The sequence below is a fragment of the Phacochoerus africanus genome, chromosome 3 (assembly GCF_016906955.1).
Source record: "Phacochoerus africanus isolate WHEZ1 chromosome 3, ROS_Pafr_v1, whole genome shotgun sequence".
Lineage (NCBI taxonomy): Eukaryota > Metazoa > Chordata > Mammalia > Artiodactyla > Suidae > Phacochoerus > Phacochoerus africanus.
The window spans coordinates 131,513,739-131,531,996 of NC_062546.1; the positions used below are offsets into that span (position 1 = coordinate 131,513,739).

The 18,258-nt window shown below is 44.1% G+C and overlaps 1 protein-coding gene across 3 annotated transcripts in view; it reads left to right on the plus strand.

Annotated features, from left to right (window-relative positions):
• Nucleotides 1-18,258, plus strand: part of TANC1 (tetratricopeptide repeat, ankyrin repeat and coiled-coil containing 1) — a 244,305-nt gene that overhangs the window by 134,827 nt on the left and 91,220 nt on the right. For 2 of the 3 annotated variants that reach the window (XM_047772674.1, XM_047772673.1), the window contains one exon: nt 12,694-12,798. The exons of the other annotated variant lie outside the window; for it this stretch is intronic. In XM_047772674.1, coding sequence (XP_047628630.1) covers nt 12,694-12,798 — 105 coding nt within the window. The remainder of the gene's footprint in view (nt 1-12,693; nt 12,799-18,258) is intronic. 3 annotated transcript variants of the gene reach the window in all.

Genomic DNA, 18,258 nt, shown 5'->3' on the forward strand with positions numbered 1-18,258 from the left:
ATAATATATTTGAAATTCATGTTGTAATGGGTATCAATATCCCTTTACTTTTTATGGCTGAGTATTATCTATTGTGTGGATATACTGTAGTTTATCCATTCATCAGTTGAGGCATATTTGAATAGCTTTTCAGGTTTTTTTTTTTTTTTTTGGTGATTATGAGTAGAATGCTATAAATACGTGCATACAGGTTTTTGAGTAAATAAATGTTTTCATTCCCCTTGAGCCAGTACCTACTTGTGGAATTGCTTGGTAATATGTTAGGTATTAAGTTTACTTTTATATGAAAATACCAACTGCATTCTAAAGTGGTTGTACCATTTTGCATTCCCACCGGCAATGATTTTCATGCTCACGAGCAATTTTTAATTATAACATTTTTTTTTCTAAATTTTATCTGTTCTGCTAGGTGTGTGGTGGTACCTCATTGTCCAAACTGGGTCTCTTAATGGCCTCAGTGCAAACTAGTCAGGTTGTTACTAACATCCATGGCTAATCTTTTGACCTTACCTAATTAAACTCATAAGGTCTCCTATCCAGAGCATGCTTAGAGAGATTTCTCTATATAAACTGTCGAGTCTTGCATCTCTCTCACCTTTTCTTGCCCTTGTTCTTGGCACCCTGAGTAGAAGGATTAACTTTACACAGATGAGACAGGATGAGCGCCATTGCAATTGTGTGTGAGGATGGAGCTGAGAAAAGTTTCAGGTGTTTCCTTCTGATGCCATTATCTTTGTGACACAGGACCCGGGGATTCCTGCAGAGGGGAAGAAGGGGGGTGTGCACGGGTGCACTCACCTGAGCTTTGTTTGAGGAGGATGGAGAAGTCTGGATCTGGGATCTGTGGAGAATGAAGAGCTGCTGGGACAGGGCTGCTCTTCTCCTTCCCTCTCCTGTATGGTTCAGGAGGTCATGGATCACCTGCCAACAGGTGGGGACCTCTGGATGGACTGGGACCCACGGTCTTTCTCCCCACCCTTTCCCTTCCCCCACACATCATCTCCTGCCCTTAGCAGAAAGAGTAGATGAGGTTAGAAGTTCCTTCCCCCTCTCCCACCCAGTCCCTTAGCCCTGGGCAGTGGGTAGCTTTTTCTGTCTATTCAACATACTTGAATATAAGATGCTTCAGCAGGTTAAGGACCGTATGTAATCTCCATGAGGATGCGGGTTTGATTTGATTCCTGGCCTCACTCCATGGGTTAAGGATTCATTGTTGCTGTGGCTGTGGCATAGGCTGGCAGCTGCAGCTCGGATTCAACCCCTAGCCCAGGAACTTCCCTGTGCCGCAGGTGTGGCCCGAAAAAGAAAAAAAAAAAAGAGGTTAGAACAGAATTCCATAGTAGCTGCTGTACTGAATGAATATTTGAAAAACATTCCCAAATCAGGAGATTCCCTAAAAGTTAGTAGTTTATCGCAAATACATATAATTCACTTTAAAAGTAGAAAAGAAACTTTTTCTTGTTGAAATTACTACATATTTGAGTATGTGGTATTGTAAGGAAGCCAACAAGAGGGTACGGCTTTCTTCCTCCAACTGCTTTTATTCTATGGAATGGAGAGCAGATCACTCTTGTCGCCTACCTCTGTGGACTCCCTCTGGGAGTCAGGCAGCCCCACTTCATTCTCAGGCCAGGTCACACCTTGCCTCTTCCCTCTATGGCTGCTGTCCCCCCCAGTCCCTTAGCCTTGGGCAGTGGGAGCTCTTTCTGTCTAATCTAGATACTTGAATATAGGCTGCCTCAGGGCATGGATGGGGCTTATATAGCTAAACCCCTGGTTTTCAAACCTGAGTGCACCTCAGAGGAAGCCAGTGCTCTGGGGTAGGGCTGAGAAATTGCATTTCTTTTATTTTTTATTTTTTGTCTCTTTAGGGCTATACCTGGGGCATACGGAAGTTCCCAGGCTCCCCTAGGTCGAATCAGAGGTGTAGCTGCCAGCCCTATGCCACAGCCAAAGCAACTCCAGATCCAAGCCACCTCTTTCACCTATACTGCAGCTCACAGCAACATCAGATCCTTAACCCACTGAGTGAGGCCAGGGATTGAACCCGCATCCTATGGATACTAGTTGGGTTCTTAACGCACTGAGCCACAATGGGAACTCCTGCATTTCTAATAAGACCCCAGGTGATGCTGTTGCTGCTGGGCTGGTCTAGGGACCATGCTTTAAACATGACTGGTGTTCAACCCTCAGGGAAAGAAAGTTCTCAAGGACCCTGCCTCCCTGTTTCTGGAGGGATAGGGCTTGCTTTCTGCAAGTGTGAATATCCAGAGAACCCCTTCCGCTTTGGGGCTTCTTCCCTAGTTCCTTAGAAGAACTAAAATTACCAGTCCAGGAAGGACTCAGGTCTTTCTTCCAGGGACATTGCAAAACCAGGGTTTGTTATTTTCATGTTTTTGTGATTCTTACCAGCATAATGAAACCAACTTCAGATATTAGATTCCTTATGATAAATTATAATTATTACCATTAATTACAGGAGGTAAGGCTAGAGATTTCCTCCCTATAAACTCACTCAGGCATGAATGAAAACAAGGCTCAGATGGCATTCTGCCCATATTTAGGCTTATTAGCAGGCTAGCACAAGGCAGCCATGGAACAGTCTTATATGCCTTGTAAAGTTCCAGCTCTGTCCTTTGAGGGGGTCAGGGTCCTGATAGCACTTCATTTCAGTGTTTCCTTGCAGCAAGTATGGCAGTATCTCATAAACAATATTGTTAGTTTTCTATTGTTGCCCTAAGAAATGACTGCAAACATACAAGCTTCAAACAAATTCATTATCTCACAGTTCTGTCGGTTCGAAATCCAGGCACAGCCTGGTGCAGCTGGTTCTCCGCTCTGGGTTTTACAGGGCCCAGGTGAAGATGTTGCATTCCTTTTTGGGGCTCAGGGGATGAAATATTCCCAAGGTCATTCATGCTGGCTGAGTTCAGTGCCATGGGACTCTAGGATTGAGGTCCCCATTTCCTTGCTGGCTCTTGGCTAGCGGGCGGGGGGGGGGGGGGTCCTTCTCAACTTCGAGAGGCTGGCTGGGTTCCTTTGCTTGTGGCTCCCTTCCTCCATTGTCAGAACTAGCAACATGTCAAGACCTTTTCTGACTCCCTCCACTGCCTTCTGCCCCATCTTGCCTTATATTTCACTGACTTGCTACCCTTCTCTCCTTACAGAAGGCCCCAGGCCCTTGTAAAAAAAAGTTTCAGGAAGTTTCTGGAAGCTCCTCTGGGACACATCACATGTGTTCATGAGATGACTGACTTCAGTCTTCTTTTTTTTGCCTTTAAGGGTTCATGTGATTACTTTGGGCCCACCCAGCAATCGAGAATGGTCTCTCTAGTTGAAGATCAGCTGGTTAGTAACCTTGATTCTTAACCCCACTGTGGAGTCCCTTCATAGCAGCACCCAGATGGTGTTTGGGTCAGTAATTGGGACACAGGAGTCTTGGAGTGAGGTCTTTGGGGCTCTGCCTACCATAGGTAGAATTTTAGTTATCCTGATATTTTGAAGCAGGGGCCCAACAACTCCCTGGAATCAGCAGCTGGACCTCCGGCCACTTACTTATCAAGCCTAGGGCATATCTCTGAAGACCTGCTAGGTTCTTACCTAACATGCCAGGGTGCTTCTGTGACATTTCTAGTTAATCCTCTTAATTCAAATACCATAAATTCACCACTGAAAAGGAATTACCAACAGCTGTAATACTAATTAGCAGAGTCAGTAATTTACCCTGTGTGAAAGTCCATTTCTAACCTCAAGTGTGCTAATTAATTAGCTTACCGTGGTGTTGGTTGCTGATAAGGATGGCTAGCTGACCGACTTGGACTTGCTGTAGCCTTAGCTGTTGTGTGTGGCCTTTTGATTAAAAACGAGTTAACTCCTCCCCAAGTCTGCATTCTAGATTAAGGATAGCTCATTGCCCTTAGGCAGGAGATTAAAGCCAACCGACACACATTTATATGGCACCATTTATGTTGTCGTGTTTTGAAATAAAATTCAGATGATGTGATAAAGACTCTTGTCCCCTTCACTGAGAGCTTTGGGGAGTGCTGTCACATTTCATTGTCACCCGGTGCCTGGCACACAGTGGATGTGCAACAGATACTTGTTGAGTAAGTAAATAAGGTGAATGAATGTATTTTCATGCTGTAATCCATGAAAAGTTAGATATGTTATGGGAACAGCATGGCAGACAAACTGCATTGGGAGAAAGTGGAAATAGTACTCAGGGTGCTTTGTTGAACTAGGAATTTATTGTATTCATGGTGGTATAAACATGCACACTGTAAGCTGAGACTTACACATCTTTGCCAGCATTTATTTTTCACGATGTTTTGTTGAAGGGAGTGTGGCTCCATTTTGATGTATTATTTTCCTACTAGATTTAAGCCCCTTAATGGCAGTGCACGTTGACACCACACAGTGGCTGCACAGTCCATGAATGAAGAAAGGCTGTCCACCCTTCTCTGTGCCCTCTTACAAAAATTAAGATAGTCAAAATAAGAAAAAGGAGGCTTCCTCTGAGTAACAGGGGGTAACTTTTGTATTTCATTCACCATCTGCGGATTACCCATTTTTTCCCTCTTGCCTTCTATTTTTAATTTGCTGGAATGAACAGTCTGAATTGCTCCAGACCTCATTTGTCTTTTGAGTATGAAGAGGGTACAGCAGTAATAACTCAGATTGCACTTATTGCCCATGTCTCCTCACTCAAGGCCCTGGGCCCTTGTTGAAGTGTTTCTGAAAGTTTCATGAAGCTCCCAGGGGGACAGGTCATGTGTTCAACCGGGAAAGTATCCGCTGCTAGGGCAGCTGGTGCTTTTCTCCTGGAGCCCTGCCCCACATCAGCTCCCAGTACCCATGTGTCATTCCCTGGAGCTGAGCCCTCAAGTAGCATCTCAGGGTTTTATTTATGGTCTGCTTCTCTTAGGAGAAATCTGAGTGATGGACCACATCGTGCTTGAAACTGCCCTCCCCTTGGGCCAAGGCTTTCTGCTTGAGTCAGTTCATTGTCTGGCTCTTTCTTCTTCAAAGTGAATCCTACCAAAAGGCTCTCACCCCCCATAGACATAGGTAGGCTTGTGGGCTGTCCTGCCAGTTCACCTGCCCAGCCTCAACCTGGCCTGGGACAAGGTAGCGAGGCAAGGCCAGGCTCCCTCTGTCCTGTAAACTTATGCAGAATCTACCCCTTTTATAGTCCCAAAGTACATGTCTCTTCTTCCCCCTCAGTAATGCTTTCTTGGAGTTCCCATCGTGGCTCAGCAATTAGCCTGACTAGCATCCACGAGGTTGCCAGTTCTATTCTGGGTCTGCTCAGTGGGTTAAGAATCTGGCATTGCCGTGAGCCATGTTGTAGATTGCAGACGTGGCTTGGATCCTGTGTTGCAGGGGCTCTGGCATAGGCTGGCAGCTACAGCTCCAGTTGGACCCCTAGCCTGGGAACCTCCATATGCCACGGGTGCAGCCCTAAAGAGACAAAAAAGACAATAATAATAATAATAATAATAATGCTTTCTTTTGCAGGGTACAGGAGTGAGAGGGGCCAGACTTTGGAAGCTCAGTAGAGATACTGTGTCCTTTAAAAACCCAAGACTGTGATCTGATAGCTTACAGTTCACCATTTCTTGTTGAATATTTAATGACATTTGCTTTAGTGACAGAGGCCCCCTACCCCACAAAGAAATCCTTCTCCTCATCCTTTTGATTTTTCTCATCTTGTTGTGAACATTTCCCAACGTGAAATGAAAACACAGACCAGATAAAATTGACAGGAACCTTTACTGTGAAAGTTCAAGGTGCTAAAAAAGAAAAAAAAAATCCCTAAAATGATTGATAAAACAAGGGCATCACTTTTCTTAGTCTCCAGATGTCATGAAAAATATAAGACCTGCTTTAAATGCAGTAAGTAGCCTCAGGTATTCTGCGTCCCAAATATTGCTTTCACATGTATATATAATTATTTTTAACTGAAACACTCAGAAATGAAAAGTAACCCCTGCCCTTCTCTCTTGCGCTGCCTGGAGATAAAGCCCAGTTTGGTTTATTTCTGCCGGTCCTTTTAAAAATATATTCCTTATATGGTCATTTCTAAGCAGCAAAATAGTCAGCCATGTGATTAAAATGTCAAAAGGAGTAGGAAAACTGGCTTCTGGAAAAGTGTATTTGGAGATTTATATAAAGGCAGGAAGCAAAGGGGGAGGCTGTGCTCCAGGCTGCTGAAATAGAGGGTGACTGTCCTGCTACCGCCTGCCCCCCCCAACACAGCCCATATACACTGAGAGGAGCTGGGTACCTGTTTAACCTCTTGGAGGCACATTTTGGGTTTCTTTTCTTTTTTCTTTCTTAATGGCCACACCCACAGCTTATGGAAGTTCCCCAGCCAGGGACTGAATCCAAGGCACAACTGTGACCCACACCTCAGCTGTGGCAATGCCAGATCTTTTAACCCACTGTGCTGGGCTGGAAATTGGACCTGGGCCCCCAAGCAAGCCAAGCCACTGCAGTCAGATTCTTAACCCACTGTGCTACAGAGGGAACTCCTCTCTTCATTTGAAGAGCCCTTGATCTTTAAATTTGGGAGTCCCCTTCCCCTGTATCATAGAGGGACAGGGGATGGGAGGGAAATTGCGATGAGGAAAGGGTTTCAAAGTTGCTGTGAACTGAGTGTTATTTACTTATTAAAAAAAATTTTTTTTTAATGGAGTTCCCGACTAGGAACCATGAGGTTGCGGGTTCAATCCCTGGCCTTGCTCAGTGGGTTAGGAATCCGGCATTGCCATGAGCTGTGGTGTAGGTTGCAGACACGGCTCAGATCCCACATTGCTGTGGCTCTGGTGTAGTCCGGCAGCTACAGCTCTGATTTGACCCCTAGCCTGGGAACCTCCATATGCCACGGGAGTGGCCTGAGAAATGGCAAAAATAAATAAAAATAAAATAAAATTTTTTTATTAAGGTATAGTTGATTTACAGTGTTGTGCCAATTTCTGCTATACAGCAAAGTGACCTGGTTACACATACCTATCCATTCTTTTTTGTATTCTTTTCCATCATGGCTTATCCCAGGAGATTGGATGTAGTTCCCTGTGCCGTCTAAAGGTAGAACTGGTTGATCAAGAACAGTCCTCATTTATCTTAAACCTTGCAAACTGCGCAAGTTGGTGTCCCACCCATGGGACAGAGACTGCTCAGACCCTGACAGAAGGGTGGTCTTCCTTAGAGGTCCCACCTGAGGTGGCCTGTGCTCTGCATACTTTGATACTTTTCTCTCAAGGTATGGCCTGTGGTCCCAGCCACATCTGGTAAGTACATCAGAGTCTGCATCTTAACAAGACTCCCAGGGGGTCCTTATGCCTAGTTAGGTCTGAAAAGTGCTTTATACCAGTGCCTTGTTGAGCTGCCCAGTGGTGGTTGGGAGGCAGGGCAGCTAGACGAGCCCATTTCAAGATAATACCTTACAGTCTTATTTTTAAGAGCCTCTTGCCTTAAACAGTCAGTAGCCACATTCCATACTTTCTGGGTAATTATTATTGCCGTATTGGATTCTGGTTAATTTTCGGGGATTGACCTGATAACACTTGGTTTACGTAAAGGAGGGAAGTTATTTTACTTTAAGGTGGCTCATGCTTGGGAATGTTGAGCATTTCATTTTAAACAAAAAGCTGTGTGCAGAAAGGTGCTGGGCAGTCATTTCTCCTGAGTAAGGGGATGTTGGGGGATGGGTTTTTCACTTTTGACTTCCGTTGTTGAAAAAATTTGGCTACTTCGTTGAGGAGTTTTTCATTTCAGCAGCATAGAACTCAGTGTCACTGTGGTTTAATAGATGGTGGCTTAGTGTAACATCAGTGGCTCCTAACTGGCGGAGCTGCCAGTTGTCCTGTCTTGTGGTCACTCTGGTCAGCTCATGGACCCTGGACACCCTTTGTCATAGAGCCTCCTGTGCAATGGAAACAGTAGTTCTCCGGTTAACTCTGATTCCTCAGGGTTCCTTTTTTAACCTATTTTGGCTGTTTTCTTTTAGGGTAGGGTCTTTCCTCCACTATCTGTGATCCTGGTTTGTGTTTAAAAATAAATAAATCTGGTTGAAACGGAGCTGTGTGTGTGTGTGTGTGTGTTTTGAGGGTAGCCTTTGTAGCAGTGTGATTCATCAGGAATCTACCATTTCTTTGGGGGCCTGTCCTCAAATGTGATTTTATAGGTCTTTTCTCCCAGAGAGGGATCCTCTAATCTCTTCCTGCAAGCTTGCTGTCAGCATGTTCACAGCCTGGGGTGGGGGTGGGGGTGTGTGGAGAGATGCATCTGGGACACATGCATTTGCACATAGAATGTTTCTTTTTCTTTTCTTTCTTTCTTTTTTTTTTTCCATCTTTTCTAGGGCCACACCAGTGGCATATGGAGGTTCCCAGGCTAGGGGTCGAATCAGAGCTGTAGCTGCTGACGTACACCAGAGCCACAGCAACCACAGCAACGTGGGTTCCAAGCCACATCTGCGACCTACACCACAGCTCACAGCAATGCCAGATCCTCAACCCACTGAACAAGGCCAGGGATTGAACCTGCGTCCTGTCCTCATGGATGCCAGTCAGATGTCATTTCTGCTGAGCCACAACGGGAACTCCTGCATGGAGAATGTGTCTTAATCCCAGTGTTTGAGCGTAGCACTCGAGAGTTTGGGTTTGAAATTCATCCCTTCCAGGGAAAAAGTCTGCTTCTGGTAGAAGGAGGGAATGTTTCCTGGCTAGGAAAGGGTTCTGGGGGTCTTAGTCTATCTTCAGGAGCTTTCTACCCTATGCTCCTGCCTTCAGAGGTGTCTGCTATGTGCGAGGCTCAGTCCTCTCTCCCTGCCATTTCCCCTCCCCCCCGAAGCTTTTTCTGCTGTGTTCAGTCCACGTTCCTTGGCAACCTGTTTCCACTTTCAGAAGTTTGGTTTCTTGCCTGTGGTTGTCTTCTTTCCCCACTGGTCTCTCTTAAATCCCTTTACTGCAGCTTTAATGGTGTTTTGAAAGGGAGTGAGGGCAAACGAGCATTCATCTGCTGTGTTTAATGGAAAGTGCCCAAAGATTCTCTAACGAGCGATTGAGAGGGGAAAGAATAAAACCTCTCCAGTTATAAATTTATCTGGCTTTATAGCATTTGAGATTCAGCTGTTTGTGAAAAGCAATTTATATAAAAGGAGCATGTTGGAGAGCACTGGTTTATATTCACTCCGTAATATCTCAACTCCTAGTAAAAGAGGAGATCGGAGACAAATAAGAATGAATAAAAGATTTGCCCCAGCCTGTGGATTGGGTGGTGGAAGGTTCCAGTGCCCTGGCATTTTCTAGGATCGCCTGTTTAATCCTGATTTCTTGTTTTATAAGTGCTGAATGGTGAATTCAATATATGGGTTTCAAACCTGCACTGACGACAGAACTGGTTGAATTCTTGCTCATGCATGAGCCATGAGCAAATTGTTTAACTGATTTGATCCTCAGCCTCCTTACCTAAAAATGGGGGAAATGGTGCTTTTCTCTCAAAATTATTGGGGTTGAAACAATTAATGTACATACATGCTTAGCGTAGTGTGACCAATGAATACAGTGTTAATGACTTTGTTGCATTCTGGGTCTCCTTTCCTTTCCAGCCTCACTGTTCCCTGTGTCAGGCACTGTGCCAGGGCTGGGAGCCAGAGCCACCTGGCCTCTGCTCTCCTGGATTTTCCCCGTAGAGCTGAAGGCTCCCTGATTCATCTTTCAGCTCTGGGATGTACTGAGATCCAAGTTGGGGAGGAAGAGGCCATATTTGAACCTAGGTCTGCCCAGCTCCTGAGGCTCTGCTCTTAACACCATTACTCAATGTTGAGTGTTTCTTACAGCAAGTGGTCAGCCTCTGACTAGAAGTTATAGACAAGCAGTTGGGCATAGATGCTTTCTGAAGGCTCTCAGTGACCTAGGGGTTCGATGTTCCAGCCTTTCCTAACAACCATTATACATCCTTGTGAAATAGCCCACATTTTAAGAGAGTGCTTACTATTAGAGAACATTTGAAGGATGTGGGGTAGGATTGGAGGTAGATTGGAGCCTGGAAGTAGATCTCTTTAGATTTGGTGTTACTATTATATACCCTAAAGAGTTGAGGGGAGCAGAAAGTGCATGGTTGCTGGTTGGGGCAGTTTGAATCATTGGACAATAATCATAAAAGGCTTTAGCTCCCCTGGGTCCTTTAGATGGAGAAGAACAGATGCCCTTGATCTCTTCCACCATAGGGAGTAGGTTTGGGAACCAAGAGTGTAGAAGGTTCTTGTCTTTGTCCTGGGTCCATTTCTGCTTACCCTATGAAGACCCTTCTTCCTAATTGTTGTCTTCTTCACAGCAAATATCCTTGTTTCTCTTCTCTCCCCAGTCTTTCCCCCCATGCATATTTATTTATGGATAAGTGTATATTTTTGATAAAATCAGAATTATATTTTGTATACTGTTATATAGCTTACATGTTCCATTTATCTTCCCTCTCCCTCCAATAACCATTTCATTTTAACCTTAAAAAAAATACCCTTTCTGACAGGGTTAAATCCACTATGCAGATGGCCATATGGTTAAAGACTGCGTTAGCCGTTTTAAAACTATCATTTCTAAAGTTTGAAATAATACCCCTGTTTGTCAAATGCCATACACTTCTTTGATAATGTAGCCTATGTTAAGATGAGGCCCATTATAACTGGCTGGGAATTAGATTCTTTTTATAGGGGTGTAGATGCTTTTGCAGTAAACCTTTAGATGGCAGCATCTCTCACCGTAAGCCTCATTCTGAACAGAATTTCTCAGATGCATAAGATGTTTGACATAGAAGGATGCTTAGAATCCGCCTGCCTCACCCCTTAAGTGTACAGTGACAGAGCCGAGGCCCCGGGAGGGCAGGGCTATGGCTTAGGGCGGAGCAGGGGAAAGAGCTGGGGACCCCTGTCTGGCACTTCCTCCACCCTTCCTCTTACTGATGTGAACTGTTTCCTGTATCTGTGGCCTTGTTAAAAGCACACTTTTAAGTATAAGGGAACCAAGGAAAAGGAGAGTCAAGTGGATGATGCTAGACCAAAATGGAATGGGATGTTTGAAAGGAGCTGACAGAAAGTCAGTCTTTTTCTTTCTTTTTCTTTTTTTTTTTTTAAGCAGCTTTATTTAGATATAATTCACAGACTATACAGTTCACTCATTTGAAGTGTGCACTACAACGGCTTTAAGTATATTCATGAGGGTTTTTGTTTGTTTGTTTGTTTTGCTTTTTAGGGCTGCACCTGTGGCATATGGAGGTTCCCAGGCTAAGGGGTCAAATCAGAGGTATAGCCACTCGCCTACACCACAGCCACAGCAATGTAGGATCTGAGCCGAGTCTGCAACTATACCACAGCTCATGGCAACACCGGATCCTTAGCCCACTGAGCGACGCCAGGGATTGAATCCGCAACCTCATAGTTTCTAGTGGATTCATTTCCACTGCACCATGGTGGGAATTCCTCTTCACGAGGTTTTGCAACCACTATCACAACCTAACTTTCAACCATTTTTATCGCCATAGACCCCTTAGCCATCACCCCCCAAGCCTGCACATACCCCAGTCCCTGGCAACTATTCATACTTTGTTTCTATAAATTTGCCTCTTCTGGACATTCCATGTGAATGGAATCATATGGTACTCGGTCTTTGGGGACTGGCTTCTTTCACTTAGCAAAATGTTTTCCAGCCTCCTCCGTGTTGTGGCATGAATCAGTACTTCATTCCTTTTTATTGCCCAAGAATATTCCACTGTATGAACATGTCACATTTTGTGGTCTCCAGTTGATGGATAATGCTACCACGAGCATTCGTGTACAGATTTTTGTCTCAACATACATCTACCTAGAAGTGGATTTGCCAGGGCATATGGTTACTCTATACATTTAACCTTCCGAGGAACTGCCAAGCTCTTTTCCAAAGCGGCTGCACCTGCACGTTGCCACCAGCAACGTGCGAGGGTTCCATTCAGTCTAGTCCAGAAATCCAGGTTTTCGAATGATGAGCTGGGGATGAAGGGGAGGTGAGAGAGGTGATTCTCAGGCTCTCTTGTGTCCCTAAATCGCATGCCAGACTGGCTGCTCTCCCTTTCTGAAGGCAGCTCTGTCAGCTGCCAAGAAAGCAGCCTTCTTCTCTGCCCCACACAATTGTCGTGCGTCACCAGCCTGATAAAATGCCTGCGTTCTATGGCCGCGCAGAGCACGCTGATATTACAGCCTGGATGTTTGTAATCCTGGCCTCCTGACTTTGCAGATACCAGGCAACCCAATCGTCTTTGCCCCAGTTAGAGAAAAATTCCAAAGAAAAACCCTTCTCCAAGGGCCGTCCGGGTCTGGGCATGTCAAAATCACTTACATGACATACACCAAAGACAGCTGTAGAGTCTGCACAGCAAAAGGGCAGCTTTTGTTTTTGTTGGAGTTTACATTCTCGAAGCTTATTCGCCTTTCTCCTTTGGCAGCCCAGCCTGGATGTTCCCGTGTCTGGACTGAAATGACTCTGTGGGGTGGGTGTGTGGGTGTGTGTGTGTGTGTGGTGTGTGTGTGTTCAAGGGAGGGGAAGGGGCTGGCTCTTCCTTGAAGCAGATCTGGGTCCTGGTGAGGACACACACTGTACATTCTGAAGCTTTGTTTGCAGCTGGAAAAAATTAGCCACACTTAGATCTTTTCCGCTGCAGGTCCCGTCAGGAAGCCCAAGTATGTGGAAAGCCCCAGAGTGCCTGGAGATGCAGTCATAATCCCGTTCCGAGACGTGCCCCCGCCAACAGAGCCCAGTGAGAATGGTAAGAATATGTTTTCAATGATTTTCCCCCCTAAAGATTTTACATCATGACACTCCGCTTCTGAGTGAAACTTGAGTGCCTCTTACAGGAATGCTTTGCTAAACTGAATGTATCGGGGAGGTAGTTTTCCTCAGGCAGTTACAAAGATCTGTTTAACTAATATAAATTCTTGGGATTATGTACACACTGTAGGAATAGTCGAGTGGGTGCGTATGCATTGTTTAAGTGTTGAGACTTATTTCCTGTCAATTCTGACCTCCCTAATCAGGGGGTATATGAAAAGCCAGCCGGTAGACTGCTTCCAAGATTTTGTTTTTTAGTGCTCTATCGTTTTAGGATATTCGACAACAGGCTTTGGCTGAAAAGCTGAAACTGTAGCTGGACAAAGCGTGTAATAACTAGCTTTCTTAAAAGCATTTGGTAGCTTTTGAAACTTGCTTATTTTTTTAAACATCAAAAGTTTTTCTTTAGGGGATGTTGAAACAGGCGCAAAAAAAAATCCAAATTGATTAAAATCTTTTTCATGAAGACATTCTTTTTTAGCTGTGCCTATGACATGTAGTCATTCCCAGGCCAGGGTTCGAACCCAGGCCACAGCAATGGCATTTCCAAGACCTTAACCACTGGGCCACCAGGGAACTCCTTATGAAGGCAGTTTGTATTTTGGGTTTTTTTTTTTTTTTTACACCTATCTGGAAATATTGTAACAGACATTATCAGACATTATAAACTATACCATTTCATAGATGTATGAACAATTCTTTGTTTTTTTAAATTAGATCAAGAATTTGCCTGTTTGTTCCTTTCTTAGGGGTCAGGGGGGGAGTGTCCCCAACTCAAAGTATGTTTTGAATTTCCATCCTATTTTCCTGCAGAGACATGTGGTTAGGAATCCCAGCTTACGTAGAGAAGCCTATTGTACCCCCAATATGGACCCAGGTTATGTTGTAACGCTGAAAGAGAAAACTCACCCGTACTCTGCCTTGGAATACCTGGCATCCTCCTCTCCCTCAGTGTGGGTGGAGTGGGGTATAGCTTCTTTATATTCTGTTAGTGAGTGTGCATGTCTTGTTTCTGCCCATGCCTAGTGAGAAGTGGGCATAAGTTAGGACATGGGAGGAACCTGGAGTGGGGTGGTGGTGGTGAAGATGAAGCTCAAAAGGAGCTGAGTGGAGGGATTGGCGGAAGATGAAAAGCAGGAAGAGGAACAGGGGTGGGTGGTAAGATGGGACCCAGAGCTGGGCCTTCTGGGCAGGGAAGAGGTGCTGTTGCCTACATCTTGGCATGAGAAATCCCACCCTTTCCTCTTCTGTCCAGGCACCCAGTCATTCAGTTTAGGGAAGAGGGTCACAGTAGGATTTGTGCTGAGGAGAGGCAAGGGTGCCAGGGTGTGGTGGTGTAGAGGGGAGTGTTCACAGTGCTCTCTGGTTAGGTCAGCGGGAAATCCTACATACATGAGGACTCTCCTGGTGTGAATTCACGTGTGCAGGATGTCTGTGGGTGAACCTCTCATTTCTCTTCTGGGTGTCAAAAAGAAAATGAGGTGTTCTCTTATGGTGCAGTGGGTTAAAGATCCAGTGGTGTCATTGCAGCAGCTCAGGTCACTGCTGTGGTGAGGGTTTGATTCCTGGCGCAGGAACTGCCACATACTACAGGCATGGCCAATAAAATGAATTTTTATTTTTTGTTTTTATTTTTTTCTTTTTAGGGCCTCACCCACGGCATATGGAGGTTTTCAGACTAGGGGTCCAATTGGAGCTGTAGCTGCCAGCCTACACCACAGCCATAGCAACGCTGGATCTGAGCCGGGTCTGCGACCTACACCACAGCTCATGGCAACACCGGATCCTTAACCCACTGAGCGAGGCCAGGTATCAAACCCGCATCCTCATGGATGCTAGTCAGGTTTGTTAACCACTGAGGCATGATGGGAACGTCAACAATTTTTTTTTTTAAAAAGAGTGAAAACCCATTCCTCTGATATTAATGTCAATAATCAAATTTATTGAGCTCTCTTCTCATTTCAGAATAACTCTGTCACCCCTTACGCTTAGCCCCACACACCAAAGCTTTGGAATCCTAGTCGGTTATGCACCTGGTGTTTAGTTGGGGTAGACTCACTCCATTATGTGACCCCTTCCTCATGGCACAGAGTCCTGTTGAGGTCCCACCTAGAGTTTAGAACTCCTCCCCCCTGCCCCAGTTAAGAATGGGGAGAAATTTAGGATTTCTACTGGCAAAGAAAAGAGGTTATAAATAGTGCCCACTGTCAGTTTTTCTCCCCTTGCCCAGGGCAGAATTGGCTGGCTGTCTTGATGGGGGGAGGCATCACTATGCTTGGCTGCCAGCTGAGCTAAATTCAAATATAGTGATTGACATTGCTGGTATAGGCTGCAGTTTGCAGGTGCATTTACTCTTGAAACCCTAACTCTCAGATTCGGCATCATCAGTCTCCATAGGGACTGAAGTTATGACATACCTGGGCTGCCAATACAGACCGGCAGCTTCTGGAAGATTTGACTAGACTTAAGAAACAGGGTGTGTTTCCCCTTTTTAGGTGTCTCGCAAAGGGGCGTGGTTCACGGGCGTGGGCACATGGTCTTTCGTGGGTAGCCATGATGTTGGTGGAAGCCCCAGCGGAATTATCTGTTGGTTGATGAGGAGGTGGTTGCCTAACAAAATTCAACTTGACAATTAGTAAAGGATGGTGTGTTTTGTAATCCCCATGGAATTCTTTAAATTTCAATGGGGTTAATTAAGTTTGCCATATTAAAGTATAAATTTTATGTCCAGGTCATTGAATCTAAAGGAGAGACTGGAGCAAACAAAAACTAATTGAGTTTGAGTATTAACCCAAGCATGTACCAGATGCATGATGGACTAAATCCTAATTTCTAGGGATTCATAGCAGCAGCATCACTCAAGGCCTCATTTAAAATTTGGGTTTATTCTTTATATATTTCCTTTGGGAATTTTTTAAAAAGTCCCTAAGACACATTTCTGGATGCTATCAAAAATAGCATTTGGGTATTTACCAGATTAACAAACTATTGAAAACAGACCCTCATGAAATGCTTTTGAAATTTTCCGTAGACTTGTGAAATATCAAGTTATTCCTAGATGTTTGAGATACCCTCCCCAGACTAAGCTGTCTTGCTTTATGGTTGTCATAGCTCCATAAATTCTTGACGCTTACTAGCTCTCTGAAATTTACATCCAAATAAAAACCAATGAGCACTTTGAATTTATCCATTAACTTATAAGCAATTATATTTGTGTCATATGCATATTTAAGCCATCTGACAGGTAGGTTACGTGATGGGGCAGATGGCCATTTTTATTGTAAGCAGCGAACCAGTGTATTGAAGTTTACATTAACCTGGAAACATCTTTATGGAAAGACATTGTACTTTATTTGGTATTTTTAAATATTTTGGAAGAATAGCATTTTCTACTCTGACAAAAAGAGTGACTTAACGAGGCCTGCAAACAAAATACAGTCCCCTTTTTCCTGTCAAATGATTCTAATAAGCTGTGTGTCATAGAGAGTAAGTTCTTCACAAATAGGCTTCATATTGCTAAACCAACATATTGTTTAAAGGGTAAATGTTATTTACCCAAAAACCAATTCCTATGCCTTAAGGGAAAATAATAAAACAGATAAATTAGGGAGGATTGTTAAATTGTAATAGGGTCCACAGCTGTGTGTCTTTGAATTGGGGGCAACTATAATACATTTAGGTTTGCTTTAATTTATCGATTGCTACTTGAGGAAGCTTTGATGGGGAGGGGTGAGAAAGTTTTAGTCTTATGAGTCATTGCTCAGTGAATATCAATCTCAAAATATGATGAAACTTTTTCCTAGCAGTCTGATTAGCAAGTAAACCCAACATATATGAAATAACAAGATAATTAAATGCAAAACTATGTTATTGGGAGGAGTCTTTTTAGATATATGTTTAAATATTGATGCCTTATTTTTTTTCACCAATGGCTGCACCCATGGTATATGAAAGTTCCCAGGCCAGGGATTGAATCCAAGCTATAGCTGCGACCTACACTGCAGCTGTGGCAATGTCTGGTCTGTAACCAACTGCTCTGGGCTGGGGATTCAACCTGCACCTCTGCAGTGACCTGAGCCACTGCAGTCAGATTCTTCACCCACTGTGTCACAGCAGGAACTCCTGGTGCCTTATGTTTTTGATTACTATTTTAGACATTCAAAAACATGTAGAGACTGAAAAATGTATAAAGGATATGGTACCCCTACTCAGTTTAATAAGTAAAATGTTACTGTGCTTCCTCCTGATTACCTTTCTCTTCTTTTCCCAAGAGGTAACCTCGCTCCTGCTAATTTAATTTTCAGCTTCTTAGAATGGTGATACACCATTTGACCAATGGCTGAGTAAGATTTTAGTTAGATAGGAGTGCCGAAAGGGGACATACCTGTTATGTTGCCCTGGAAGAGAGGCTGGAAGTAGAGTATCCATTCATTCTGCATTCCCTTGAATAAATATTAAATTCTCCTGCTGTGAAGAGCACTATGTTGGATACTATTTGAGATAGGTTGTCATGCATAGGTCCTTTTTTTCTCGGAGACTTAGAGTCTTGCCAGGGATTAAAGACCTGTATGTACAGAGTAACTGTAATACAAAGGGAAGTAGTATTGACTAATCCAAGCTGTATGAGGAATCAAGTGTACATGCAGAGGCTGTGCCGGGAAAGACTTGCTTGGGGCTCTGCCTCAAGGTTCACCTGTCAACAAAAGATAGGATGGAGTGGGGCAGGAAGGGGACTAAAATCAGGGAGAATGGTTAGAAAATGATTTCCCTAGCTAAGTGAGAGGATAAGATCTTGCATTAGAACAGGATCAGGAAAGAAGTGATGAAAAGGAAGATTCTTGAGGAATTGCAAGGACCTGGAAGCAATAAGAGAAAGATGAGGACTTCAGGGTTTTGAGACTACATGAAACGGACCAGACTAGAAGAGAAGGAACCATCCATTTTGGTTCAGGTTCAGTTTGAGGCATGTTGAGTTTGAAGTTTGGGAACATCTAAGAAAAAGTGTCCAGTGAACAGTTCAAACAGATCAAACTGGGGTGTAAAAGAGCTTAGGAGAGAAACAGGGCAGCCTTTTGCTTAGAGAGCACATGATAAGACTAGGGAAAGGTCATTGAAGAAGAGACCTGGGAAACTCTGGTATTTTATTCTTGAGCTGGGAATAAGATGCAAGAAGCACCAGCAAAAGGGTAGAAGAACCTGCAAGACCACTCAGTATCCATGGGCTTCCCTTCTGAGTGATGTGACCATTGCCACTTTCTTCTTTGGAGGACAGAGTATTTGCAAAAGTGAAAAATATACAAGACAATCAATAGAGGAGATAGGCCATTTCAAAAAGAAAAAGTTACTGCCTGTGCCTAACAAGGTCATTTCAGACTCGTGAAGGTGAATGAATCTAAAT